The sequence below is a fragment of the Neodiprion lecontei genome, chromosome 5 (assembly GCF_021901455.1).
Source record: "Neodiprion lecontei isolate iyNeoLeco1 chromosome 5, iyNeoLeco1.1, whole genome shotgun sequence".
NCBI lineage: Eukaryota > Metazoa > Arthropoda > Insecta > Hymenoptera > Diprionidae > Neodiprion > Neodiprion lecontei.
In genome coordinates, this window is record NC_060264.1 from 36,569,296 (window position 1) to 36,596,951 (window position 27,656).

The following is a 27,656-nucleotide window of genomic DNA, read 5'->3' on the forward strand; positions in this document are numbered from 1 at the left end:
ACACGTTCACCCGTTTTTTCACTGTTCGTACCACGGTGTACGGTGTCTCGCACTTTCGTTAGTTAAACTGGCACCGAGTTAATCTTTCCCATTATAAATAGTCATCGCCAAAGAAACGAAGAAGCAAACTGGTCTCCTGTTTCTACGGCAGATCGGCCGGCGTCTTATATTGTACATTCACAACTCGTGAAAATATCACCGCATATTGTGTATTCGCGTGGGTAAAATCGCCGAGGTTCCATATAACGAGAATCGGCCGAGTTGCGTGAAAAGGAGAAGAGCTTGGAACAACTCCGGACAGCTACCGTGACAAAGTTGGAAAGGACAGAATGGCCGCCGTCGAGTATTATCAGAACGAGAATAACGAGGAAGAGGAAACGACGCCGACGACGACGATGATACCCGGTGGTGGAGGTGGTCTCGGTTCGAACGCGATCGGTGGCGTTGTCCAGCACCAGCAAGGTCAACAGGCGACCGCCGGTATACCGGGACGTGACGACGAACGAAAGCTTTTCGTCGGCGGCCTGTCGCGTCACACGACCGACAAGGAGCTCCGTGATCATTTCGGTAAGTTCGGCGAGATTGAGAGCATATCTGTGAAGATAGATCCGTACACCGGTGTATCACGTGGCTTCGCATTCATGGTATTCACCAATCCCAAGACAATTGACAAACTTCTTACATCTGGTGAACACTACATCAATAAGCGAAAAGTTGATCCCAAGCGGGTCAGCAAAAAAGCTCAGCATGGCAAGATATTTGTCGGTGGTCTTACCCCAGAAATAACTGACGATGACATAAAGACGTACTTTGGGCAATACGGTACAATCGTTGAACTTCAGGCACCTTTCGACAAGCTTAAGAACCAGCGCAAGGGCTTCTGCTTTGTGACATTTGATTCGCGGGAAGTTGTTTATAAATTACTAAAAACACCGAAGCAGATAATTAATGGAAAGGAGGTAGATGTAAAAAAAGTCAAGGTCAATCCCGAGGCTAGCCGACAAGGGTTTTGGGGTAATCAGGGATACGGCTATTATGGCGGTGGTTATGGTTATATACCAGAGTACGCTAATGGATACCAGGGCGGATACGACGATTCCTACGCCGCCTATGACTACACTGGTTATGAGGGCTATGAGAATGCTGGCTATTCGACACAGGCTAAGCCGCGAGGCAATGGGCAAGGGCCGCGGCAGTTCCAGAGACACCAGCCTTATTAGGCATAACAGGAAACATGCGAGAAGTCAGCTGAACTGCAGGGCAAAGGCAACATCAGATGTCCTATAAATATTAATTGATATAAGAGTATACTCTCAAAAGTGAGTAGGGTTGGATTGTTTTCTCCCAAGAGATTGATGCGATGGTTCCCTTCTTCTTTAGGAGAACCTTGCCAACTTCTTATTTATCCCTTGCCACACACCTATCCTCGTTCCTATGCAATGGACAGCGTCTACTTCTATACCCAATCGATCCACCTAAAGGAACTGATTATCACAGAGTTCTTTTCATTCACTTATCCATTAAATGAGCCAAGCTGTACTGTCTACCATAACGACCAAACATTCTGTGCAAAAGATCACAGTATATGATAATTTTTTAAGGTATAATTTGATTTAATTTGGAAAAAGAAACCATTGAGATAAAATCGTTTACAATCAACTAACAATAATTCAATGCCATGGTAAAAACGCACGAACCACATGTTGATGTCACTTTACTCATGCCCTTAAAACTCTTCACCTGAGAATATGAAGCTACCTATTACAGGCCAAAACAACCCCTTAAAAGCACAGTTTCTAACTCGTAGAATGAATAATATTAACTGAAAAATTAGTTGAACACTGCAATGTAACTTGTATAATTAGTTTATATAACAATTAGGTGCTAGGGTGTAAAATTAAAATATTTCGAAAGAAATATACTTATTTATATAACAAAAGTTATGTAAAAAAATTCAGCATAAAAAAAAAAAAAAAAAACAAGGCAAGATAGGGAAGGGGAAGTAACTGGATTATCTCACCTGCCAATTAAGCTCCTTGTATAGGCATTAACAAAAGACAGTATATAATTTAAAATATCATGGTATAAAAAAATAGCAACTCCCAAATAAAGTTGTAAAGTTATGTTAAAAAATGAATTTGATTCACCATATCCGATACCACAATGAGAGATAAAGAAAAATCGATTTTCTATTGTGAATATAAATCTCTATCTTGATGCTTCTGGATGCTTATGCATACCTGAGAATTTGTGGAAAGAATGTGAAGTGTGCGCACACAAAGTGATGCAATAAGAATGAGTTACTTAATTCATTTCTTGTTATAAGTACAAGGTGTGCCTGTATTACGAGCACATATGACCATGAAATATAGATTAATACTCATTTACGAATATTTCTCTTTCTCTCGTTCACTCTCTCTGTATGTAATTCATAAACTTTGCGCAATTGTCTTAAAATGAAGAAAATTGAATTTTCGTTTCGTCATCGGCTACAGCGCGACTTAGCATACGACATAAGAACAAAATATTGAATTTTTTTTTTTATTTTTTGCAAAAAACTCATGATATAAATCATAAATTATTACATTGAGCTTCGAAGTAAGACCTTTGATTCGTCCCCCCGGCATTTATAATTGCCAGTCATGTTAAAATACTACCAGTGGTATTACACGGTAATATATCATATGTAAGTAGACGGTAGTGGCGTCAAGTGAACGTAACATATTTTCACATAAAATCATACCAAAAATACAATCAAATACCACAAAACTGCATTATGATGATTAAGCAATGTATGATCGTTGGGTCTGGTAGTGTAAAGGGAATGATGTGAACATTGATAAAAAGGAGAAGAAAAAAAGATACAAACTTCATTCAAATTATATATTGAAAGTTTGTCATAAGTTTGTAAGGCTGACAAAGCTTTAATTCTCGTAAAATGGTTGCTTTGTGTAATACAAAAGCAACAATACATTTGACTTGGATTGAACATGAAATTACTAAAGTCGCGTTAGACGCGAACCATGGAATACAAGTGTTTCATTCTAAAATATTCCAAGTCAAGTTATGCTTTTGAAATTAATCATGTATACTATGTATACCGTATTCTTGAAGTGTGATGTAAATTCATTGAAAAAAAAATTATATATCAAACGGAGAGAAATAATAAAATAATAATAATAATTGTAGCGAAGAGATGCGTGTCGAAAGAAATGAAAATGATGCAAATATTTTGTTACTATTAGTTACTATTTCGCTTGTTTCACCATGACACAATGTATATTTTAATTATAACAAAATAAAATACAGATTGTTTGAAACGTGAATAGTGCAATTGTAGAGCATATTATTATATCAGCTGTATAAATTATGTGGTTATCTTTATTTTAGCCATGTCGGTCCAGTATATGCCACAATTACGGGTATTTTGTACCGTATTAAGTTTATACTTTATTTCAACTACTTATACCTTCATGACAGACAATATTATTGGAGCCTTCTATTGAATACAACCTACGCTACCTTTCTGTGTTGAACTGTGTGATTCAAGGATGGGTTATCGATTGTATAAAAAAATTGAAACCAAAGATAATGAATTAAATTTGGTTTCAAAGGTGCAACTGAGGTTAATCGTGCTGATATCCATTTATTAGCATCGTTCGGATGTATTAAAAAACAAATATTCATGAATTTCAACTAATAAAACTCAAGCACTAACAACTTTTGAAATATAGATGCTTGAATAATGTAATAACTGTCAGGAAATACATTCTACAAATGTTCATAACCTAAAATTTACTGATTTGTTTTGGAATGAAGAAGATACAATTACTAGAAAGGAAATGTAATGCTTCAGGTTTAAATATCGAAGTAGTAAAATAGGTGTAGGTCTGCGGGATCTGTAGAGTAACCTAAAATTCACCTCAAAAGTTGGCAACTCTGCGTCTTGTTTCGACACAACTCGCAAACTGTATCGACCATAGCGATATTTAAAATAGAGTAGGCAAGGTATAGGAGTTAGCCACTGGTTAGCCCTCGGCATTAATGTTGTGAGTTTAGCCGCCGAACCGTGAACCTAATCTAATCTTATTAATGGATTGTGCGCACTTCGTCTGTATATGATTGAAGTGCAGTTAGAATTGTTTTATAGTGAACAGATTTATAAAAAATAAAATTATAAAAAATTTTACATGTATTTAGCCGACAATTATACATAATTGGTTCAATATTTGCAATAAATCCCGTCACATATCGATACAGAATCGTTTGCGGGGCAATAATTTATTGTTTCACTTATTTCAGAGTTAACACCTTCTTTTGATTTATTTAAAACCTCTACTAAAACGCTGTTGCTATTCGCTCGGGTACGTGCCTGTAATAGAAACACGTTAGAGTCGCGTCAAATTTTCGCGTGACTGATGTAACGTTCATCGCGGATGGTGGCTGTCACAGCCTAAAGGTTAGAATAAGTTTGATGTATAAGCTTTTTGAAAGACTCTACTGGTGCGAGACAGACAATACTTCCTACCATGCTATCTCTTTCTCTCTCTCCGGAAAGCCAACTATACACCTAGCCATGCGAGTATCGTTCCAGCCATGGAGACTAGAGTACAGGAGTCCAATCTCCAAGGCGGAGAGGCAAAAAAGGCGTCCGCGAAACTCCGAAGTTTAATAGTGCACGGTTTTATCACCAGCGTCGCTCCGGACGTTCTGACCCTATAAATATAGTAATACAGTGATACACTGACCAAAATTATAATAATTATAATAAACGTAAATATGTGCGGCCTCATGGAGACTATTATATTTAATATACATATAGCTATCGGTCCAGAGTGACGACAACGCTGCTGTAGCGGAACCCTTATTTCTCATGATTTCGCAGACACATCTTCAATACAGAGATTGGACTCCTGTACTCTAATCTCCATGGTTCCAGCACTAGTTCAGTAATCATGAGAGACAAGAATGTAACTATTATAAGTCTTATTGACGGTCTAGGCACTCCGCATCTAAAAGGTTGACCTGAAAATGGCAGTTGGCGATATTGAAGGGGAGGCTTTCATATATTCCTCTTTATTGCACACCCCGCACAACCCGATCTCCGAGATTGCAGCTCTTTCTTGCACATTGGCCTCCAGCACCAGTCTTCGAGATTGCAGCACTTTCAATACGGTTACGTCGTGTTCCATGGTAAAGTGATAGGAGTGCCCAGAGTTGTGTAGAAGACCGTGGTCTTACTTCTTGTGTATGGCACACCTGAATACACAGTGGTATAGCACCGTCAATGTGGGTTGTGCAGTGCAATCGCCTCTGGTGGCAAATATCGGAAATAGCATACTGACAGACTGCCTCAGCAATCACCGTGTTTGACGTGGGACTTGATCCTTCCTTTTTCTACATCCCATGGATGTAAACATGGCCAGTTGCTATTTTGCACTGTAGCGACAATTTCACATACACATTCCACTGATTCATGTGCGCAAGCTATGCGCGCGCGTGTGGGTATGTGTACGTGCATGGCGTGCGTGCGCGTGTGTACACGCACGCACGCGACATCGTCGCACTCTACCGCGAGTGACCGCGGGCGAGTAACCACGAGCTCTATTCTGTAGTAGATCCCAAGTTTCCCCATTCCTATCCTTATTTTCGCTCTATAAAATCGAGGCTACCTCATCGTACTGCAAATGTTGTGGCTTCGTACTAAACAATCGCTTCCAACCCTAGATGGGATTCTGATTAGGAAAATCACAAAAATGTGTAAATATATTGTGCCTAAATGTTTCGTAGGTTAGATAGATCAATTCGGTCCCTTTAAACCCGTTCGGATTACTAACATTTGTGATTTTGCAGTACTAATAAACTATAATGTGATAGACGCTGTTACGTTGCCACAAATTGAGTTGATTGATCGGCATCGCGCCACAATTTTGTATTGATAGTTTCAGAGTGGCAATAATGATGCACAGTGCTGTATGTAATCAAGATTAAACTCACTTTGATGTTTAAATGATTTTTTCACGTAGCTTTAAAAGACTACTTTGAGAAGAAAAAGCAATCTGCAATACTGGAAGTGCCACTGCTTTCCCAGATACCAGATGCCATAATCGTTTGGCATTATACAGCCAAACGTCGTTTGATGTCAAAAAAATTAGAGTTTTTGGAAAATTATGCATAACAGTAATATTAAAGTTACTTTCAAAGACGGCAACCTTCTGCTTGGTTAACGAGAAGTAAGCATCTGAGAAGAATATACAAGCTTATAATCAGGTGACTTGGTTACGCTCAACTGGTGGAAATCCACCCATGTCTCGAACTTGTGAATCTGTTACACAAGGGGTGAAAAGTTATTTCTCAATAGAAAATACTGGACGTCGAGCTGTTTGCCTCATCAGGTTTTTAATTCGGTAAGATATTCTTCACATTCTGTGACTTCTCGGTAATCGTACGTTGCGTGATACTAATAATAAAGGCCAATAATTCTAGGTATTATTGTGGAAGTCCTAATGCTGAAGGAAAGTATCTCGCAGTACACAAACGTCCGCATAGACGAAGAGCCGTATATTAGGCTCAACAATGGATCAGATGGTAAAGTATTCATTTTAAACATGTATAAAGTAACTGGTAATACATCTTCTGGAGTCAGAACAGTAAATGTTCCATTCTTCTGAGCCCTACTGATTGTCTCTCCCTCCCTGAAATATTTGAGAAATTTTTAAAAAGAGATTTTGATTCAATGATCTAAAGACGATATCAAAGCCACCTTAGTGCACTAATAGTTATCCATTATTTGCATTGTTACAGCTTATGTAACAGAAACATCAGGTGCCACGGAAGCTTTGAATTACAAACATACCATTTATGAAGTTTATTTTGTGACTCCTATACTCTGCATCCATTGTAAGTATTGTCACGTTCACAGAAAGCTGCAGCTAGTTTAAAATATCAAATGATTATTCGGTCAACTACTCTCAACTGTCTCATTCTCTATATTCAAGGTAACGATTATATTTGGGGGACCGGAAAGGTGGGAGTCAAATGTAAAGGTAATTTACAATGTGATATTTCGATATATTGTTTACAACCCTGCATAAATTCGCGAAAAATAAGCATATGATCCTATTTTAGTCGTCTCATCCAAATCTAAATGTCGGTCATTTTTTCTAGTTCACATAGGCACATAATTGTAGGATAATGAATATCAAACCGTAGAGTGCATGGCAATAGTCAGTTTAGAACTTGTATCCCATCTCTGAATGTGTACCAATGGTGTACCTATGCATCCTAAAGAACTGACATTCTTTCACCTTATCTTATGTTGTCTCTTATGGTTACACTATGGCTGCGTACCTATGACAGCTTTAGAGTTCTGCAAGCATCACATATGTATTTATCATTTTATCTTCATTTATTATGTAATTGCGAGCAGAGGGTCCATTAAGATATGGCTATTGAGTCATATTTTGAGCTAGCTTGTAAACAATTCTTACAATGCCTTTTCATTGCACGTTTGTATCATTATTCGAAAGGCTGACCCTACAGCCCTGATTTTCTCTTTTCCCTCATCAATAGCAATAACCATCATTTAGATCAATAGGAAAGCCAAATTAATAAAAAAAAAAACACCTCAATCACCCCTCATAAACTCCTAGAATACAGCCCAGAACAATCTCAAGTTGCCGAAGATGATTTTGAGCCACTTTTCAGACATTATAAACTAAGCCACCTAAAATTGACAAACGACGCCTTGAGTGATCATAAGAATGTACCGTGTGGAAAACATTTGAATTGTCGTCAGTCGAGTTAAAGAATACAGGGATACCTAGATGAACGTTAGCATTGTTGCAAGTAATGAAAATTTCATCCTGGGGAACTCACATTCAAGGATATTACACGACTTATCAAAGTTCATCTGCTCTGAATTTTATGTACCGTAATTATTGTGGTATAGAATTATTACTACATCAGGTAGGCTACTGACCAGGGAATTCTGGAAAACCTGGTAATGTCACGAAATTCTGAAAATCTGGAATAGTCGGGGAAATGTCAGGGATTTTTATAGAAAGTCGGGGAATCGTTTACTATATTTTTTTTTCATACAAATGCATCCCACAATTTCTTTAAACTTTAGATAAATTAGATCGAAGTCAAATTTTTTTTTATCATTGCTGGAAGGTTCTCTTCAAACTTTGAATATTCTTAAATACTACCCTACAGACGATTGTGCGCGTCGCCTAAATGGGACAGCGTTTCCCAAGTGACCGTTCGTAGGTCATTAAACAAGAAATATATGAAAAATACATATATTTTTATCAATTTGCTAGAAACAATTTATCGGAATTGGTCAGGGGAAGTTAAGATTTTTGTCTGGAAAACCTGGAAAAGTTGGGGAATTTTGTGATTGAGATTTAGTGGCCACCCTGTACGTTCAAAATTAGGGTGAATAAGCAACAACCTTCTGAGTGCACATGCAGAAATTCTTTGTGACAATTAATTTTTTCTCCGTAGTCGATTACGTTGGTAATCGAGAATTTCAGCCCGCAACATGCCGTCTGAGAGGTAAGGAGCGACGCGCTGAAATTTCCCATTGCCAAAGTAACTGTCGATGAAGAAATCTTAGTTGTCGCAGGATCAATTTCCGTACGTGTACCTAGATATTCTTCGATGAGGTCTCTTAAAACTAGCCAACGGAGCGTACACGATAGAATGGTGCAGGTCACACCCACAGGCCACACCGCATTTTTCCAATGGAGACAGGCGAAAATCGACTGATCTGAAATCAAATTACCTTAAACTGTTTTCACCGATTGTGTTTACGAGATCAACTCTCATCTTTGTCAAAACTTCGACTCTGGCTTGTTTCAACAGTTTTCAAAGCCTTACCCCAAATCCGTTGTAGATTAAAAAAATTGATTTTTAAGACTAGACTGATCAAACTGTATGTATGATTGTACAATAATTGTTCATCCATGCTTTGGGCTTCCGGCTAACTTGTTTTCGGTCCGAAACAAAATGCGAGTTCGATTACTACATGTATAAATTATGTGATATACTCCTGTCCTCATGTCACCTGCATGGCCAGTCATTGTCACATAATTCGTATAGAACGGAGCCAGATATGAGATGAGAGATGACCAACGTCTTAAAAAACCCGGTTCACGAAATTAAACTGAACTACGTCCTTGCGTGGAGCAATGTGAATAGAGTAGTAGCACATTACCTACTTTACTACTACATTAGCTATTACTCTATTCACAATTGATCCGTGCAAGGACGTTGTTCAGTTTAATTTTGTGAACCGGGTTGTTGGGGGCGTTGGTCATCTCGGTCATCTCTCAACTCATCCCTGATGGAGCTCGCATTTCGCTTCGGACCGAAAACAAGTTAGCTGGAAGTTCAAGGCATTAAGAGCATGTAGCACCCCTCCCTCTACCGACCGAGCAAACTCATCCTTTTTCTTCCTATATTGAATAAACAAACTAACAAAAAGTGTTCAAATTTCAACGGTCCCAACCAGAAAACATTCCAACCAAGGAACGCTTGGCCGTGCACCCAGGTGATCGTGAGAGCATCTTTTTTTTACCAAATTATTGTAATTCCTAATTTTCGTCTAGCGATTTCGATGTTGAAGGAAAACAGTCTCACGATGGCTCATTTTACTCCTCATTCTTTCCGAAATTGCGGAAAGTATCTCAACTATACACTTATCGGCCCCTGAAATGTGGGGTTAGTGGACACGTGACAAAAAACCACACATTTTATTTTTAACGATTTCTGGATTATGAGTAATTGTCCTGAATACCGCTACGGAAGAGCGATGCACCGTCGAAATTTGAACTCTTTCCGTTCGTTTCTTTATTTAATATAGGTAAATAGGGTGAGTTTGATGTGTCGGTAAGGGTAGGAGTTCTACATAGTCGCAAAGGGTGCCCTAGTCGATTTTGACGTTATCGTATATATCTCCAAATATCGGAGTCCAGGTATCTCAAAAGCGAGAAAGGGCTCAACAGCCCCATTCTATTTACATTTCTGAAAAAAAAAACACTCCAACGCATTTTCATTCGATGAAGAAATGCCATGGTTTCTACCAAATGGCAATTGTAAATTCCTAGAATTCATACCATTTGTCACCCCTTCAATGGACATCACTGTCCGTACACGTTTTGTTGTGCGACACTGCGGTGTACTCCGACGTTCCGTTATCCCGTAGTTACTGAAAAATATCTGGTCATTATTTTCTTGTGATTATGCTCAATATTTTTATTCATCAAGCATTTATTCTAGCGAGGCAATTGGATCGGAACTTTAACGCGTTGCTACGTGATTTGGCTGCACATGTAAATATATACGTATACAGGTGCATAAAGACTGGCATAAATTTAGGGGAAGCACAACTACCCTGGCGTGCACATATTTGATCGCTGATTATGAAAAAGCGCGGATGTGAGAAAGGAACTTTGCAGTATTCTGTAATTATCGACTTGACCTGAACATGAAATAAGTAGGTGAAGCCGAGGAAACTGGCGCATTATCTTGTTGACAGAACCACGCCGTGTGCGGCCGCAGATCGAAATGCTCCTACGGTTCACGTATAACGCGCTACCATTCGGGCATCGTCGTGTCGCCTTTATCTAATCGGCTTTTCTACGTTATAACTGACGCTGCTTGCTACGCACCTCGTGGAATTATCATACTTTATCCGTCTTTTGATTGGTTTAACAATTACAAGGGGAATTGCACTTGCTGCGTAGCGAAAGGAACCAGTTGAAAAAGCTGTAAACGAATGTCATTCAGTCATCCTTCCCACGTTTCCCTCCTATCCCAGCCTTGCTACCAGCTGGGCACGATTATACCCGAGCACGAGGCGACACTGACCGAGTCGCACGTTCTTGTCGTGTGATCGGCCGGCTGTCTATTGACTGAAGTTTTCGAACCGGCCGGTCTAGTTAAGGCCGTCTCGTCCTACACTGCGAGCCGTCGTTGTCGATTCTGTCGTGCCTGTACGCGCTTTTCATTCGCGCTCGAACATCTGTAACCCCTACACCGCTTATCTCGTGTGCACACGGGTTGTTCCATCCTCGACGCCATTCTATGCGTATGCATGTACAAGCATCCGCATACATACCTAGGTGGGCTGAAGTGAACGCAAACTCCCCTTCCCTCCATCCAATTCCATCCAACCTCGCATCTCTCCGCCCGTCCATCCTGCCTGCCCTGCTCGTTGCGTTTATACTCCCTGGTTCTCGCATTCCCACTTCTATCAGTCCCTTCTTCCTCTCTCTGTCCCGTGTCTCTTGCCTCTGTTGGATATCAAACGCCCTCGGCCACGCGACTGGTTACCACTCAGCGCCTGTATAAATTTCGACATGATGAGCTGTTGAACTGTACGAATTTACACAAGAATCCTGCGCGGGTGTTACTATCCTTGATCTGTCTTTTACTGTGCATCTCTTTGGTCCTGTTATTATTCCTGAGACATAAAATTAATGTCGGACTCACCTCGAACGATAGACATGTTCGTATTATGCATGTATATATATATATTCGTGTGCATGCCTGTACGCGGTTCACACATTGATTATAAATGTACATAATACGGCTTACACGGAATCGCCACGGAGCACCACGAACGTATGTAAAATTATACAAGAACCGCTCTCCCCCTTAATAAGGCAAGGAATGGAATACACATCAGTGCACACGATATTCTATAAAATAACTCACAAGCGGAAAAATAGAACTTTCAAGGAATCTATATCGAAGTCATTGTAACAACGGCAGTAACGACAGCAAGACCTAACAGTATAAATTGCCATCGAAAAAATTCCAACGATATACATACATATACTGCGATAACAGTCAAATATTGCCGATATTTGGCAAGGTCCGACGGAATGATGATCGGTGGGCGACACAAGTGAAGTGTGAGAAGGAAGTGCAAAATTATTAATCAACGCCTGGTTATACACACTCACCCATGTATACTTGGAGGAAACAATTGGTGTCGGATGCAAGTGTTGAATTGTGTCCATTTCCAGGAAGATTTTTCGTACGATGATATATACTTCTGAGCATAACGTTTGCTTGTATTGCTGAAGTATTTTCAAATGATTTATTCAGTTAAACAGCCACGATGATAGTGCACCAAAAGAGTATTATCTTTATTTCATCCGGTGTAAGGTAAATTTCTCCATTGAATCACGCATAACTAGACTATTTGCCAAATGTTGACGGAAATTCAATCGATACTTATATTCATGCCAATTAACGACAAGAACTGTCTTCCTCGCTCTTACGATTCGTGTAGCATTGCGTTGATGAAATGAAAAACATGAAAAATATGAAAAGCAATAAAGGCACCTAAGTTGAGTTTCGCGATGAACCAAGTCAAAGGCACAACTGTCACCCAGTCGCATTCCGGGACTGTGACAAATGCATGCAATGAGGATGGTAACAACGATCAGGATGACGATGACGAAGACGGTAATAATCTGGCAAACAGCAGTCCTAGTCTCTTGGTGAACGAACTCAAGTCCACACCGGTAAGGTCCAGGCTTCTTACGGTTGATGCAGACAATTATATGTTGCGTCAAGGTCCCAGGGACCATCATCTAGGTAGTGATACAATTATTGAGAATGGTGGCAACCTAAAAATATGTTCACGAATGTTCGGCAACTCAAATGGTGAGAATGTGCTGAATAAATCGTTACACTCCCATGGATATGCCAATCTTAAGCTGTCTCCAACCACTAGAAACCCACAAATTGAGTCAGAGTCCTTGCCAACCTACGACGTCCAGGCGTGTTATGCCACGACATGTTTTAATTCTGGAGATGGTGATAAAGATGACAAGGCAAATACTGTTACTAACACAGCTACCCAGTTCAATAGTCATAACGATGAAATCCCGTTTGTCCTACCTGGTTCAGGTAGAGTCAGCTGTGCTCGCCCTCTGTCTTTTCACCGTGTTGTATGCTGGTGCAATAGTTTAGAGGATGTGTCGAAAGCGCAATGCCGAAAAATGGACAATGACGAATCAGATGTGTCGATAAAGGGATCGAGAACGTTGGACTATCCTAGTGCTAGTAATAACAGTAATATCAGCAGTAATAATAGCATTAAAGGTAGCGGTGCAGTGCGTAGTCATACTTCAATTAATAACAGTTGCAATAAAAAGGGACTATTCAAGGTATCCGCTAATGTGACAAATCTTTGTTGTTGTATGTGCGGTTCTTTGTGCCCAACAGAGTGCCACGCATGTTTTCACCTTGTCTGCGCCGAGTACAACGAACAACATCTATGTCAATGGATAGACAAGGATCCAGCACGTTCTGGCACTACGTATGATAAGGAAAAGGTACGGGTACTACCTTGAAGTGCAATTTTGATCTTTCTCATTCAGGCTTGTAGTGTTGACAAAGCTTACTCGCCAATTTACTTTCTGTTGTAGCCGGTCAACGACTGGACTGCCTCGAATGTGGTTGAATGGATGTCAGCCTTGAACCTTTATCGTTACGCAGACGTCTTCAAGTCCAAGGATATCAAAGGAAGTGACTTGTTCCACTTGGACCGGGATAAGCTTGTGGTAAGCATCAATCGTCCCTTTTCAAAATTTTACTAATCTCATGTCTCATACTGACGAATTTACTGCAAACTGCGAAAGTGTTTTGTATTATGTACTATGAACTTCCCTTTTTAGAATATGGGAATAAAAGATGAGTTTCACCAGAAGAATATATTGCTGTGTATCGAAGAATTGTGTCATTCTGTACCTCAAAATTCAACTCCGACTGCTAATATACAACAAACGACGCCCGGAGAAACGACCCAGAATACCCTAGGTGCGACATCACCCTCAACGATAACACAGAGCGGAATTCGTCATTCCCTCGTACCTCGTAGCTTCAGTGTCCTCGAAAGATGTGTCAAATGTAATAAATATCTGCGCGGACTGCTGCATCAAGGCTTTTTTTGTCAAGGTACATAAATTTTTAATTTTCATGAGACCTGCGTTTTGATATAATTTAACAATCATCTCTGAAATAATCATGTTGACATTTTCCAATTCATATGTGCTGCAGGCATCTACATACATAGGTGATTTCTGACCGATTCAAGGCCACTGGTATCATCTGCCACAATCTATTTAACCAGCGTAGCAGATGACATGGGTTACCTGAATTCGGTCGGAATCCACCACTGTATTTTACTGAATACAGTCTGGGACAGCTGTGGAATAAATAATTGTGAAATATTTTCCCCCACAGCGTGTGGACTGGTTGCTCACAGAACATGTTCTGCTACTGGGTTACCATCTGATTGCTTACCACCGGACAGTGATTCTCACCTTACCAACTTCAATACAGGTGACCAAATGTTTCTAACCTCATAGATTTAGTGCCGAACACCTACGTTTGCATATCTATAACAACCATCCACCCGGCTTTTCTTTTTCAGTCTTTGGTCTAGCATTGTGCTCACAATTTGATACAACAACGCACACAGCACCGATCTTGGTCGAGAGGTGCACCCATGTACTTGAGGATCATGCTTTAACTGACAATACTCTGGATTTATACAAAGTTTATCAAAGTACACCTCCTAACGAGCAAATGCTTGAACTTCGCCAAAAGATAATTGACGGTGAGAATTTATCTACTTACGAATCTGTACATTCTGTATCAATAAGTACACGTAAAGTAGCAGAACTTACTAACGGTTGGCTTTATCGTTCGCATGGTTTGGAATTGTACAGTTGTAACTAAAGTGGTGGGTAATCCACTACCACACGTAGCCAGAAGAACAGGGGACGGTACTGGCCGCTGTACGGTCACCAACGAAGTATTGGTATAAATAGTAACTATCTCTTATAGGATGGCAAATTGTGGCAAAACCTATGCTAATATCTTACAAAGTTTGCCACGGCCTATCGCTGTTCGCATTGACAGTCATTGGCGGTTTCCATAAACATAACAGGACTGCTTGTGGTGATTGGTGACATGCGCTTAACTCTTCAATCTGATGCACGTAAAGAATATGATTAACATATACTTCACGCCATGCCATGTTTTGGCATTTTCAGATGGATACACGCGTGTGCGTGCATCAATTTTTCATCCAATCATATCTCAAGAATGAATGAACGCATTTGGATGATTTTGGTTTCATTCAACGGGGCTTTTTTCAACTCGAAACTGATTAGATTTTGGATCCATTTGGCCCAGTAGTTTTCGAAATATTAGATTAAAAAAAAAAAATCAGCTATGGAATATTTCATTTATTAATGTTTACGAGGAGGCATGCGACAATGTCACAAAGCTGTTCATAACGTGAAGTAAGAACCGAGTCCCATACAAATATCTCAAAAGACGGTTTATAAAAATGTATCCAAAAATTGCTATTATTGAAGACTTGAAAGAACCTCGTTGCAACGGAGGGTTTACCTCAACTAGATCTTGAAGTTTATCCAACTAGTACAAAGATCAAATAAGGCATTGTTTCTCAACTTCTTATTTCGGTCTCACAAAGCTAATTCTGTCAGTTATTCCGCGTCATCAACACGATTATTCAATATTTCACATGACAGAATATTGGAAGCTGATATAGTCGACACGAAATTTTGAACATTGTAATTTAATCTTATTGTAAATAAGCTAGTAAACATGTGTGTGCATAATATTACATTTTTTCACAGATGTGAGCAATGTAAATCTGTCAAACTACAGTCCTCAGTGTGTCGCAAGTTCACTTAAGAAATTTTTGCGAGAACTACCAGATCCTGTAATACCCGTACAGTGGTATGATACTTTTTTAGAAGCTTCCAGTGAGTATTTACTTTGATATATGCTTCTGGTTAAAGAGTAAGGCAGTCTTAGGTGAAGGTATAGCCAAATAAGTTTTGTCTAAAAATAATTTGTATACGCCTACTCCTTGTCAATTTTGATTTCTACTTTCGAAGAAACAAATTAAATGTATAGTTATTTAATTATGACTTGTAATACGTATGAATCCACCAGAAAATCGGGACAGAGGTCATATTGTTGGGTGGGGGTAAGAAATTAGTAAAACCGAAAATCAGAATGGCCAGAATTCCGAATTTAATAAACTCGAATAACTAATATGAGAGAACAGATACTATCAAAAATTTTAAGTCCCGAATAGTGCCCAATAAAAAGCTGTAGTTTACCTAAAATGTATTTAGTAGAGGGCTCTATTATCCGAACCCACTTACTTCAGAAAACGTTAATCCAAGAATTCAGAGATGCAGAATTTAATAATGTATAGAGTCAATATTCTAGAGAACGAATTTGTAGAAAGTTTCATATTCTCAATGGTCCAAATATTATAAAAATAAAAGTTAGAACTTCATCATCTAGAAACGGCGGAAATCAGATATCCAGAATGTAGAAGGGTCATTATTCAGAATTGTAAAATTTAGAAAGATCAGTATTCCGAAAGTAACCGTATATATGGCTTACCACCAGAATTTCACATTCTGAGTCTATCCAACAAATCTATTTTGACTTATAAAATGTTTTATATACAGAATCAAACAAATTTTTTACTCAATACTTAACAAAGAAGAAAGAACGCAATGCAAATGGACAATTTTGAGTTGTTGAAGCTGTTGGGTTAAGGGCGTTGCCTAGCTAGAAAGCGCGGGCTACTCCGCTTCCCGCGTTAACCGTGGCGAGAGAGAGAGCAAAGAAACAAGTGAGACGGAGCAGCCGAGCTGTCGCCGGAGTGGGGCGGGTGACGCGGGCTAGCTTCTTCCACCCCATCACGGGCATTCGGTTTCAAATACTTTTAAACAGCCCAGTGTGTCGTGCTCGGTACGATGCAGCACCTGATGAGTAATAGAAAAAAAAAAGTAGACTCCTTTCAGATTCCACTTGAAAAATTTACTAGTAATACAGAATTTAATAAGGAACCCGAAACTATTTTTTTTATAATTCAAAAACTTGTCATTAATGAGGTAAAAATTGTAAAACATTTGAATTGTTTATAAAAATTGGAGTTTTCAATAATGTTTAACATTACATTTTTTTTTTATGAAAGCTTATTCGTTCACCTTCCGAGTGCACTGTAAATGATATCTTCACGTCAAATAGAACCGGATACATGCGCGCTCTTTTTGCATCGAAATTGAATGATTGTCTTGTAACTTTCGAAAACAAACATAATTCGGACGAACACCAAAATGCGTATCGAATTTTTTTTACCTTTATTTCATGTGAAAAAGAGTATGAATAGATTGAAAAAATACCAGGTCATTTTTTGATTGACGTGACGCAGAATTCCCCATACGTATGTTGATATAGATATACATTCTTAATATTTTAACGAAAATTATATTCACCGGCGTCCGTATTTCTACGCAATGCGATCACGTGACTGGTAATAGTCTAATAGCCGGTATTCATAGTCAGGTTCGATTTGCAGGACTGTCTTGAGTCAGCTCAAAGCATAGCTTGATCGGCTGAGAGCTGTTCCTAATACAGTCTCGAAAATAATATGTAACTATTTATGAATACCGGCCAGACGTTGTCACAGGTCGTTTCAAATTGAAAATTGCAACGAATAGCTGTTAGCAAATTCATGATACAACAACGAAAATATCATCAATCTCCTAGGTCTCACCACGTGGAGATTGCTATCAAACAGAGACCCGCCTAACCCGTCCCTACCTCCCAACCATGATCGGGTTTGCACCAAACAAATACAAAATGATAAAAAATAATATAAAATGATGAAAGTGAAATCAAACTCGTTTAAACTTAATAAACATAATCACGAAATCTGTATGAAAAGGATCTCATAGAAATTAAATTGAAACAGTATAAGTGAAACATGACAGTAATCTTGATCGAGAAAATTGATATCATAACAAGACATCGAGCATTGTATACATTATATGGCTAAATAAATTCTATAGAAAGCGCAAACTATGGAAAGTAGTACGTCATTGTTGCAAAAATTAATTATCAGTTATCATCTATTTAAAGTAAAATGTACGCTTCTTTTTTTGTAGAGCATTCAATTTCCTACAAATATCTGTCTTTAGATTTTTTTCACGACGCTTTGTTAGCTAGTTATAAAAACTAGAAGAAGCAAACAACATTTGTCCTATGTTATTCTTATGGAAAATCGAAAAGTGCTATGCGCCACCCCTTAATATTAATATTAAAATCTTAAATTTCAACTAGTGTCTTTGTATACCTGAATGAAACTTTTGAATCTATTTCGAAAGGAAAAGAAAAAATTTTTTTTTTTCTGAATCACCCTATACACGCAGTTCGGTGAGACTGCAGAAAGTATTCCTGGAATGAATAATCAGATATGTAATTATAACGATATGACTAGCAAATTTTTGGCATAGTAATACATATAACTAACTAAACATAAATCACAGAAGTATTACACGTAAGCTATGTACAAAGCTATTGTATTTATGTACATATGTATATATATTTATATTACAGTTTTTTGTCGTCTGGCGGTCGTGAATTTACTGTTTCTTACGCGCGGCCTTCTGGGCTTCGATGATTTGAGGGGGGGTTCGCGGATTGAGAGTTGTCGGGCGCGTCTAGAATCTACGATCTCGGGTAACAAACAAAAGTGAAACAAATCTGTTAATTTATTCTCCATTTTTTCGGTCCAGAATTTATCGTCACGTTTTATTTTATCAAAAATCAATCCCTTTGGCGTCCAAACTATAAAATAGCACCACTTCCTATTCGTAATGTGTAGAAGACCTTGGACCTGATACATGTAATTATGAGAAAGCTCTAACTTGCCTTTTCCACCGATTATTTTCGTCTCAAATATTTATTCTGTATCCCAAAAATCTATCGAGTGAGCGTAGCGAGTGAGCAAAATTTTTAAATGTTCAAGCGAAATCCCACAAAAAGTACTGATATCCCCAAAAAGCACCTCTCGTGCAAAAACGTTTCGCCAAGTATATTAATGTGACAGCTACTCACAAAACAGCCACCTACAAAACTGTCATCAAATCAGATACTACTGCCAAGTATAATTTATTTAGAAACTAATGATGATTTTGATATACTATAACAAATGATGACAAAAAAAAAAAAAATTGAAATCAAAATTGAAATTGAAAAAAACAATAAATTTTATTGAAAAAAAAAATATTGGAGGTAGTGGTACTTGGCGGGCCTTTTGAAAACAAGCACAAGAAAATACAAGTCGAGCTATATCAATGTTGTTGTAATGGCAATATAAACATGGGCCCACCAAGTACCTCGTACTCTAATTTTTTTTTTTTTCGCATTTTCAATTTTGATTTCAATTTTTTTTTTTTTTTGTCATCATTAGTTATAGTATATCAAAATCATCATTAGTTTCTAAATAAATTATACTTGGCAGTAGTATCTGATTTGATGACAGTTTTGTAGGTGGCTGTTTCGTAAGTAATGTGTGCATGTATGATTACCCCAGAATTACGTCAAGTTTATTTCTAAAAACAAAACGCGCATATTTTAGTGGCCTAATACGTACGCGCCATATTTACTTTGTATGGTAAATTTTGCCAGATACCTTGTAACCTTACCTTGGATACTTAGGTAGTCACAATAAGTGATAAGAATATTCCTTATGATCGACAAAGTGTAAACACTAATGCAAATTGCCGAATAGTGATTTCGATCATTTAACCTGAACACGTAACAAATTGATGACATATTTTAGCGACTAATGCAAACCGGGCTAGTACCACACGTCACAATGCATTCCAGTTTATATTTTCGTATGTATAAAAGACTTGAGAATGAATCTATACTGCTATTATGAACAGCAATATCGGTTCTTGAAAGTACCTTCTTACAATTAGATTAAACCCCTGCGATTGTTCGTACTCAAGTGTTTGAATCTCGAAGTCGGAGAGAATGCGACATCAATCATATAAATAATTCGATTTACCTCATTTTTTCCTGAAATTTAGCCAAAATTTTTTTGCCGGGTCGTTTCTTCTTCTTCAAAGACAGGTTCCTTCTCTTCTTAGCCATCGCGGGAATAAATACTGGTTCGAAAGAATAAAAAACACGGTAGAAAAACACAAGCAAATATAAAAGCGCGGAACACTACCCACGTGCCGAGCGACGAGGATTCGAACGAGGGGAATTTTAGTGGGTAGTAACACTGTCCGCTGTGTCTCACTTCAAAGATAACGTACTTTCAAGTACGTTTTTCGCAAATCTGAAAGCGAAATCGAAAATTCGGCAAAACAGGCGACACAGATCTATTCTTTATCTTCAAAATGACCCCCTAAGAACCTAATTATCTTCAAAAATGAGGAAATGAGAAGGAAAATCGTGAGTCTCTGTTCGCGCGCGCTCTTCGAGGCATAGGCAACGCCCTTAAGCCTTTAGAGTGTGGCCAACGATGTGCCTGTTTTTATCTGCTGACTTATAAACTTATATTTCTTGGCTTCTTATATGATATGAGTTATTGACTCTTCTGATATATTACGATTCTTCATTCTGGCGATTCTGATATACTGCAATTCTATATTCTGAACCTTCTATGAAATTAGTATTCGGAGTTCTAACCGTTCTGATTCTTGATCCTTCGCTTTTATGAATTCGAATAGATGGATATTCTACTTTATGATCCACCTGAGGATTATTTATTTATGTTTGTGAGCAATCGCATTTGCCTCATTCTGCTAATGGCCATACCGAATTTTCACCAGTTGTGCATTCTAAAATCTTTAACTTCAAATTTCGATACTTTTATATTCTATTTCTATTATTTGTCGCTTAATGAAGAATCACCACTTTGTTCTTTCGTAATTGTGAGTTTTCGATATATTTATGTTCGGTATTCTGACCATTCTGATTTTTTACTCGCACCCCATATTGTTTTATCTTACTTTTTTTCAAGCTGCACATACTGAGCTATATTGACACTGGAAAAGTGCTAACGATTTACTTTTGTGCAGAAACAGCATTCCTAGAGACATAACTTCTTTGCAAATTGATTGGTATCTATATCGTCGTCTTACTCTGTTATGCGTGCCGATGTCAAGGTATCGTATAGCATTGGCAAAAAGTCACTCTATGAAAGTTATAACGTCACATTCATGTAAATTCTCATAAAATGAAATTGAATTGGAATAAAATGGAATATTAGGTTAGTGTCACCTTAGAAATGGGTCAAAAAAGATCAGGATACCAACAGTGGTCACTGGCAGCCATCTCTCACAGCGTGGAGCAAGCATGCTATTTGTAGTTTACAGGCATCAATATTTCCTTCGTCGCAGCATCTATTTTGGATGCACACCTAACCAAACCCATGCCACCTGTTATGTGTACCGAACCCAATGAATTTTATGACTGTTACAGAACTTCGAAATGATGAACAGTGTACCAAGTGCCTTTTCAAATTAGTCGATGAACTTCCGGAACATCACAAGAGCACGCTTCGTCATCTAATGCTACACTTCTGTCGTATATGTCGATTACAACATGCCCGAGGCTACAGAGAACCACCGACAATTCTCATTCAAGTTCTTTGTCACATATTTCTACGTCCGCCATGGGAGCGCATCATGTGAGTATAAGAAAAATTAATCTGTTCACCTGATGCCATCAGAGGGTTCAGAGTATTGAATACCATCCGTTTCACTTACGGGTGGTGCGCTTTTCAGTCGGATTTAGGGATTAAAATTTGGATGCATGTACATGTGATGTTTTCATAAAAACACTAATCGTTTTTGGGTTCTAGAATAATTCTTTGTTTGTGCTCTATAACACACTGATGTCAAACAGCCAAATGGATGCTCCTTAAATTAATGCCATTGTAAATTTCTGTGTAAAAATTAATTCTCTAAAACTACTCGGGACACTTTTGTTGGGGGTTGAAATAAACACAGTTTGGAAGTTTCGTCGAAATTAAAGATGTTGACGTTCAACTATCGACCAATCTGACATAGAATGACCTCGAAGCATTTCTATGTGCTTCCGTGAAAAAAGATGATTTACATGTGATATTGCAAATACCTCTAGCATTCTCAAGATGTTTGCCCGGAAGTAAAGATATGTACCTGTTCTATTTCCATTTTTTTATATTAAGTATTTGTTTAGGTGTAGAAAACAGAAGTACTACGAAAAAAACGACATGTTTCCCTGCCAAGAAGCTAACGCTCCTGTATGCAGGCTTGATTTACTTACAGTCCACGTATTGCCAACTGTGCTAACCAAGTTGAACATTCCGATGAGATTATTATTTACTTTTAATATTTAAGATTTGGATGATTTAAGCATTTCCTTAACTGATAATAGCACCATAGATGTCCTATCACATTCCAATGTGTTCAATTGTACTTCCAGTCAAGTCGTTCATAATACGGAAGCCCACATTCGCATTATGGAGTTATTGTTGCTTCACGGGGACTGGGGTGAAAAACTACCAGAATTCGCGAGTGCACCCCAATTACCTCCCCGCAAGGTATCAAGGCCACAGTTTCCTGTTGTCGATCAATTTTCTACAATTATGATGAACGATGACGATTGCTGTATGACTGGTAATGAAAAGTCGTTAACCGATAGCAATGGCAAAGATCAGGTACAACCGCAACAGCAGCAGCATCGGTAAACATTTTTGACTGGTCCAATCTGATACAATTGTTTTCCTCGATAAAGCGGGATATCCGGGTATTCAATGTTTGCTCAATACTACTCATTTTGTACAATTAGGCCTCGCAATCTCCAGGAAGCCGAATGGTACTGGGGCGACATAACGAGAGACGAAGTCAACGAACGACTGACAGACTCACCGGACGGCACATTTTTAGTACGCAATGCCTCGTCAAACGATGGGGAATACACGCTCACACTGCGGAAGGGTGGAGCAAACAAGCTCATCAAGATTTGTCACCGCAACGGCAAATATGGTTTCTCAGAGCCTTTCAATTTTCAATCAGTAGTCGAATTAGTCGACCATTATCGAAACTGCTCCTTAGCTCAATACAACTCGACATTGAACATTAAACTTCTCTACCCTGTATCAAGGTTTCAACAGGTGAGTAAGGCCAACGGTGCATTCATTTATCCGGCATTACTAATGAAATATACAGTATCCCAAACGTTGCTTAGTAAAATTTAATAAGAACTGAAATGCATGATGTTTAGTGGATACTCGTTAAACTTGAATAGAAAAACGGACAAACAATCATTTTTACCATTTATTGACTAGATTTACATTATTCGTAATATGCTTGATGACAGGACGACGATATTGGTGGCATGACGGACATGAAAAATGTGATCCAAAAATTTATCGAACTGGATAGAGAGTTAAGCCAGGCGATGAAACAACACGAAGATTGCTCAGAATTGTACTTACGGACGTCACATGAAGTGCAACTCAAACGACAGGCTCTAGATGCATTCACGGAAGCCATAAAAATGTTTGAGGATCAAATGAGGCTGCAGGAAAGATTTCAAAAGGAAGCTCAACCCCATGAAATTATGACGTGAGTAATAACCATATGTGTAACTCGATACTTGAACTGACACACAATGTACACTCGTCACAAAAATTGACAGCCCGCCTGTTTTTCTGTGAAAAAATCGTGTTATTTCAAAGTACCATAACTTTGCGGAAAATGTAGGTAGACCGTTGAGTAAGAATGCATTTTAAACCTTGAAAAGTCTACCTTAAATCACGTTGTCAACATCTGATCTACATTTAATCATTTCGAATTGTTTTTGATGTGACAACGTCTTATAAATCGATGAACACCGGCTGCACGCACGAAAAAGTGTCACGTTCCGCCTGAGCCTGAGCGTGCAAGCGGGAGCGCGGAACAAGCGATAGAGAGGCACGATCGGCCCAAGCGTCGGCTTGTATGCATGTATCTCTCTTCTCGCGTGACGTCAGAGCTAGCAATTCGAATAGTTCTGCTATTTGAACGTTGCCACGCGAGCTTCTTCGAGAACTTACGTGTTTTGTGTTTATTTCTAAAATTTAATAACATTTAATTGATTTCCTTCATAATTTTCAGTCGGATTTCATTTTTATCACCTCAATTAACTGTTTTTCTCAAAACAGCGGCATAATTTAAGTAAAAAAATATTTGAATTAACGAGTGTAAATAAATGTTAATTTATCGAAAAATTATAATTTTCAATTAACTCCTTCTTTGTATTATAGAAAATAATGATAATTCAGTGATAATAATTCAATTCAATTCATAAAAGTATGCAATTTTTCATCAAGGTTTCTTTATGACGTTATCACTTAGAACTATCGTCCGTAAACCGACTTTACGGACAACCATTTTTTCTATTATTAACGAAGTTAAACTATTTCGAAGCAAGTTGTAACAAATTGGTTCGGTTCGACTTCTAAGTACTGTTCAGGATGAGAATTTTTTTTATTTTCTTTCCTCTGAATGTTGAAAAGCTTAGGAATTTTCCTTATAAAATCCTTTTTTATAAAACGTGCATCAAAAGTCCCTTTTTTGCTGCCTGTGAAGCCTGTGAGAAGTAGTGCGTTTTATAAGGGTATGGGCTGCGCATGCACAGATGATCGACTATAGTCACTTTTATACCCACTAGTTACTTTTTTGCACGCTTCACAGGCACCAGAGGGACGCTTTCTGTACTCTTTACAAACAGTAGTATGTGACACTCGTGTGAAGAAGCAAACTATTAACAAAAGTTACAAAGTCAGCAGCATTCGGCTTCAGCTTGTGCAGCCAGCTTCGTAACTTTTGTCAAATGTCCGCTTTCTTGCACTAGCATTACAAAGTTCTATTTCGAAACTTTCTCTACGGTTTTTCTTTGTCAAGTTATTAGGTATTGAACAAACTATAACAGACCATGCAGTTTTCCTTTCAAGTTTGATTTTGCCCAAAAAACGACTTTGTAAATCTATCAATTGAAATTTGAAGTTTGATTTAAAACAGCTTGCATAATAACCGTGATCTGGTTGGCCCCTCATACAATTTTGAAGATTAAAGGATTTCATTTTTAACACTTCCGCTAAGATTTTTTTTACCTTATCTAATCTTAAACATGATCGAGTGCTTTTAATTCACCTGCGGCAACACGAACAGCAGTTGTCCAATGTCACGTAAACTCTTTAAGCTAGCCAAGCAAGCCAGCTCCAGAAGCCCCTGTGGTAGAGCTGGGATAACCAATAGTAATAAATCATAAGCTACAAGCCTATTTTTGTTTCTGCCACAGAGTGAAATGATTAAACTTTACCATCAGGCAGGCCAGTCTAGTTTGCAACTCCTTCTCCAATATATTCTTATACAGAATTGCATTGGTACGTCAACAGATTGTATTTTGAAAATGATAATAATTTCATATGTACAAGAGGATGTGCTTAAATTTGGCTTTTCGCACATGTTTGCAAAAATCGATTGATATTATTTACTACAATTATACCCTGTTTAAGTTTTCAAAAAGTTCCGGCCCAGCTCCGCTGAAGTTCTAGTCAAGTAGTCAAACGTGAATAGTGAAATAAGTTTGAATGTAATCTACATTTACAGCCTGACTACAAATGCTGAGGTATTGAAGCAGCGGCTGATATCTTTGGAAGAAAGCAAAGAGCAACTGGATGATAGCTTGCAGCAACAAATTGCATACCATAGAACTCTGGAGCGTGAAATGCACCAACTTAAACCAGAAGTAATTCAACTCAAACGGCAGAAAGAGAAACATCAATTGTAAGTGCAATATCTTAGACATCTGTCTTCCCTACATGTTATACAAACATAAAATCTGTGAAAACATAGAGTCAGGATCACAATGATCCTCTCCTACTTGAACTACCTTTATCACTTGGTGTTAATGAAGAGTATGGTCATTTCCTCCTACAGATGGTTAAAGAAGAACGGTATGAAACAGCAACGAATCAATCAGCTGGCATCCAATCATTCATTGGCAAATGCAGCCGTCGTCGAAGATTTACAGGAGTCAGACTTGGAGGTGCACGCAGATGAGAAAACGTGGTTGTTTCCTGAAATGACGCGAACCAATGCCGATCATTTCTTGGCTGGTAAACCAGATGGGACGTTCCTTGTTCGAAGATCCACCACCGGACAATACGCTCTATCTATCATGTGAATAACTTGCCGTCATGTTTCTTTTTTCCCTCTTGTTATTCATGGTAGCGATATTTATTGCCAATTTATCAGTATCATGTTAATACTTGTAAAACATTTTCAGGTGCAACGGCACGGTGAATCATTGCATAATATATGCCACCGAACGAGGATTTGGATTTGCTGAACCCTACAATATTCATGAATCATTGAAACATCTTGTACTGCACTATGCTCAGAATTCTCTTGAGGAACACAATGAAAGTTTAAAGACGACGCTGGTCTACCCAGTGTTCGCTCCGCCAACTGCCCTGAGTCGGCTTCAAGCACACATGCAGGTATAAAGTCATACACTGTATCTCGATTGGCCTTTTTACGGTGAACGTAGGGGGTGTAAACTATGACTATGAGATATCAATTTACGACAAACATGTATGGCACATGAAACACACTGTTTGGTTTTGTTTATTGTGATTGCCAATGCCCGGTCAAGCCCACAGACTTGAATTTGCTGTACCTAATTCAACTGCGGAATTTTTGTACTTGAAGCGATGGACCTAGCTATGTCCGTCGACATTTAATAGAACAACAATCTGAACTATTTTCTGTACGACTATCCAACAAAACTGATCTGCGCGAGTTTTCACTTTTGTTATATTAACAATAGCGCAGAATTACGCACCTTTCAGGTGCAGGGTAATCTGCCCCCAGTAAAATGTCATACGTATGATGCGAAGCAAACTTTACCTTGTACATATTCGGCGAAATTTTGAACCTGTACGAAACTGCGCTGTTTGACAGTGTGTGCCGAAGTCCCGAAATCGTGATCCTTAGCTTATCACAGCTTCATTGAATGCTCAAAGACTGTTGAATTACGAAATAATGGTGTATAATACTTGTATGCCAAACTACTCGGTGTTATCAATAAACCCATTTTGTTTATTAGTGAAACATATTGACACGGCTGCCCGAATGATCGATAGACTTCTTTTCATTTTGCCCAATTGTCAACTATATATATATATGTATAGGTATGTTTTGGGCAAAATTGGGTAAAATGAAAAGAAGACTACCAATCATTCGGGCAGCCGTGTCAATATGTAATTTTTTTGTACAAGATCAATTCGATCTTCATGTATAAAAAAATTAATGGGTAATTCAAATATCTATAGCCCATGATGAATGATAAGTTAGACACCTAAGTAGGGTATGGTATGACAGACTATAATATGTAGATGGAATCTTCTGAGAGTGTGATTAATAGCGTTGGATACTCTAGAGCCCAACATGAGCTCTTACCAAAGTGTCGCAAGGCCCATGCGACAACTCCAGTCGGTGTGCCACCTCTGTTCTTCTTTTCTTTCTTCTATCTCATCTATAAAGAATATGTTATATTTATTACATCTAACTCGTACATGCCCCATCAATCAAGAGATGCCAATCTTGTTGGACGAATTATGTTGGAGAATTTTGTGCCCACAGAGCGGTCAGTGGTCGTAAGATTGTGCCAGCTATATACGAATACCTATGCATAGGTATAATGAGTTTATTCGTTCATTGTTTTTCACCCTGTTT

General features: G+C 38.4%; 2 protein-coding genes and 1 long non-coding RNA gene across 6 annotated transcripts; 2 read left to right on the top strand and 1 right to left on the bottom strand.

Moving 5' to 3' along the window:
• The first annotated feature begins 20 nt into the window (after positions 1 to 20).
• On the top strand, positions 21 to 3,326 carry LOC107219276 (RNA-binding protein squid). Its single transcript, XM_015657450.2, has one exon. The coding sequence runs from the start codon at positions 330 to 332 to the stop codon at positions 1,218 to 1,220; it is 891 nt and encodes a 296-aa protein (XP_015512936.1). The 5' UTR covers positions 21 to 329; the 3' UTR covers positions 1,221 to 3,326.
• A 2,249-nt stretch (positions 3,327 to 5,575) lies between these two features.
• On the top strand, positions 5,576 to 27,023 carry LOC107219243 (phosphatidylinositol 3-kinase regulatory subunit alpha). Of its 4 annotated transcripts, XM_015657426.2 has the most exons (17): positions 5,576 to 6,407; positions 6,487 to 6,588; positions 6,805 to 6,900; positions 6,999 to 7,046; positions 13,249 to 13,358; positions 13,452 to 13,586; positions 13,701 to 13,980; positions 14,269 to 14,367; positions 14,459 to 14,644; positions 15,696 to 15,824; positions 21,367 to 21,574; positions 22,354 to 22,614; positions 22,720 to 23,044; positions 23,251 to 23,498; positions 25,527 to 25,703; positions 25,857 to 26,099; positions 26,206 to 27,023. In XM_015657426.2, exons 2-17 carry the CDS (start codon positions 6,507 to 6,509, stop codon positions 26,423 to 26,425), a joined length of 2,847 nt encoding a protein of 948 aa, XP_015512912.1. In that variant the 5' UTR covers positions 5,576 to 6,407; positions 6,487 to 6,506; the 3' UTR covers positions 26,426 to 27,023. The 4 variants fall into 4 exon arrangements, 3 of the variants coding, with proteins under 3 accessions (XP_015512912.1, XP_015512895.1, XP_046598148.1); XM_015657409.2 differs by lacking the exons at positions 5,576 to 6,407; positions 6,487 to 6,588; positions 6,805 to 6,900; positions 6,999 to 7,046 and having other exon boundaries at positions 10,980 to 13,358; XR_006904763.1 differs by lacking the exons at positions 5,576 to 6,407; positions 6,487 to 6,588; positions 6,805 to 6,900; ... (1 more) ...; positions 25,857 to 26,099; positions 26,206 to 27,023 and adding an exon at positions 25,216 to 25,300 and having other exon boundaries at positions 10,980 to 13,358; positions 25,527 to 25,574.
• LOC124294827 lies at positions 7,650 to 10,952 on the bottom strand. The gene is made up of 3 exons (XR_006904764.1): positions 10,677 to 10,952; positions 10,122 to 10,213; positions 7,650 to 8,773 (listed from the first exon to the last, which is right to left on the bottom strand). It is a non-coding gene; the product is annotated as an uncharacterized LOC124294827 (long non-coding RNA).
• Positions 27,024 to 27,656: the final 633 nt, after the last annotated feature.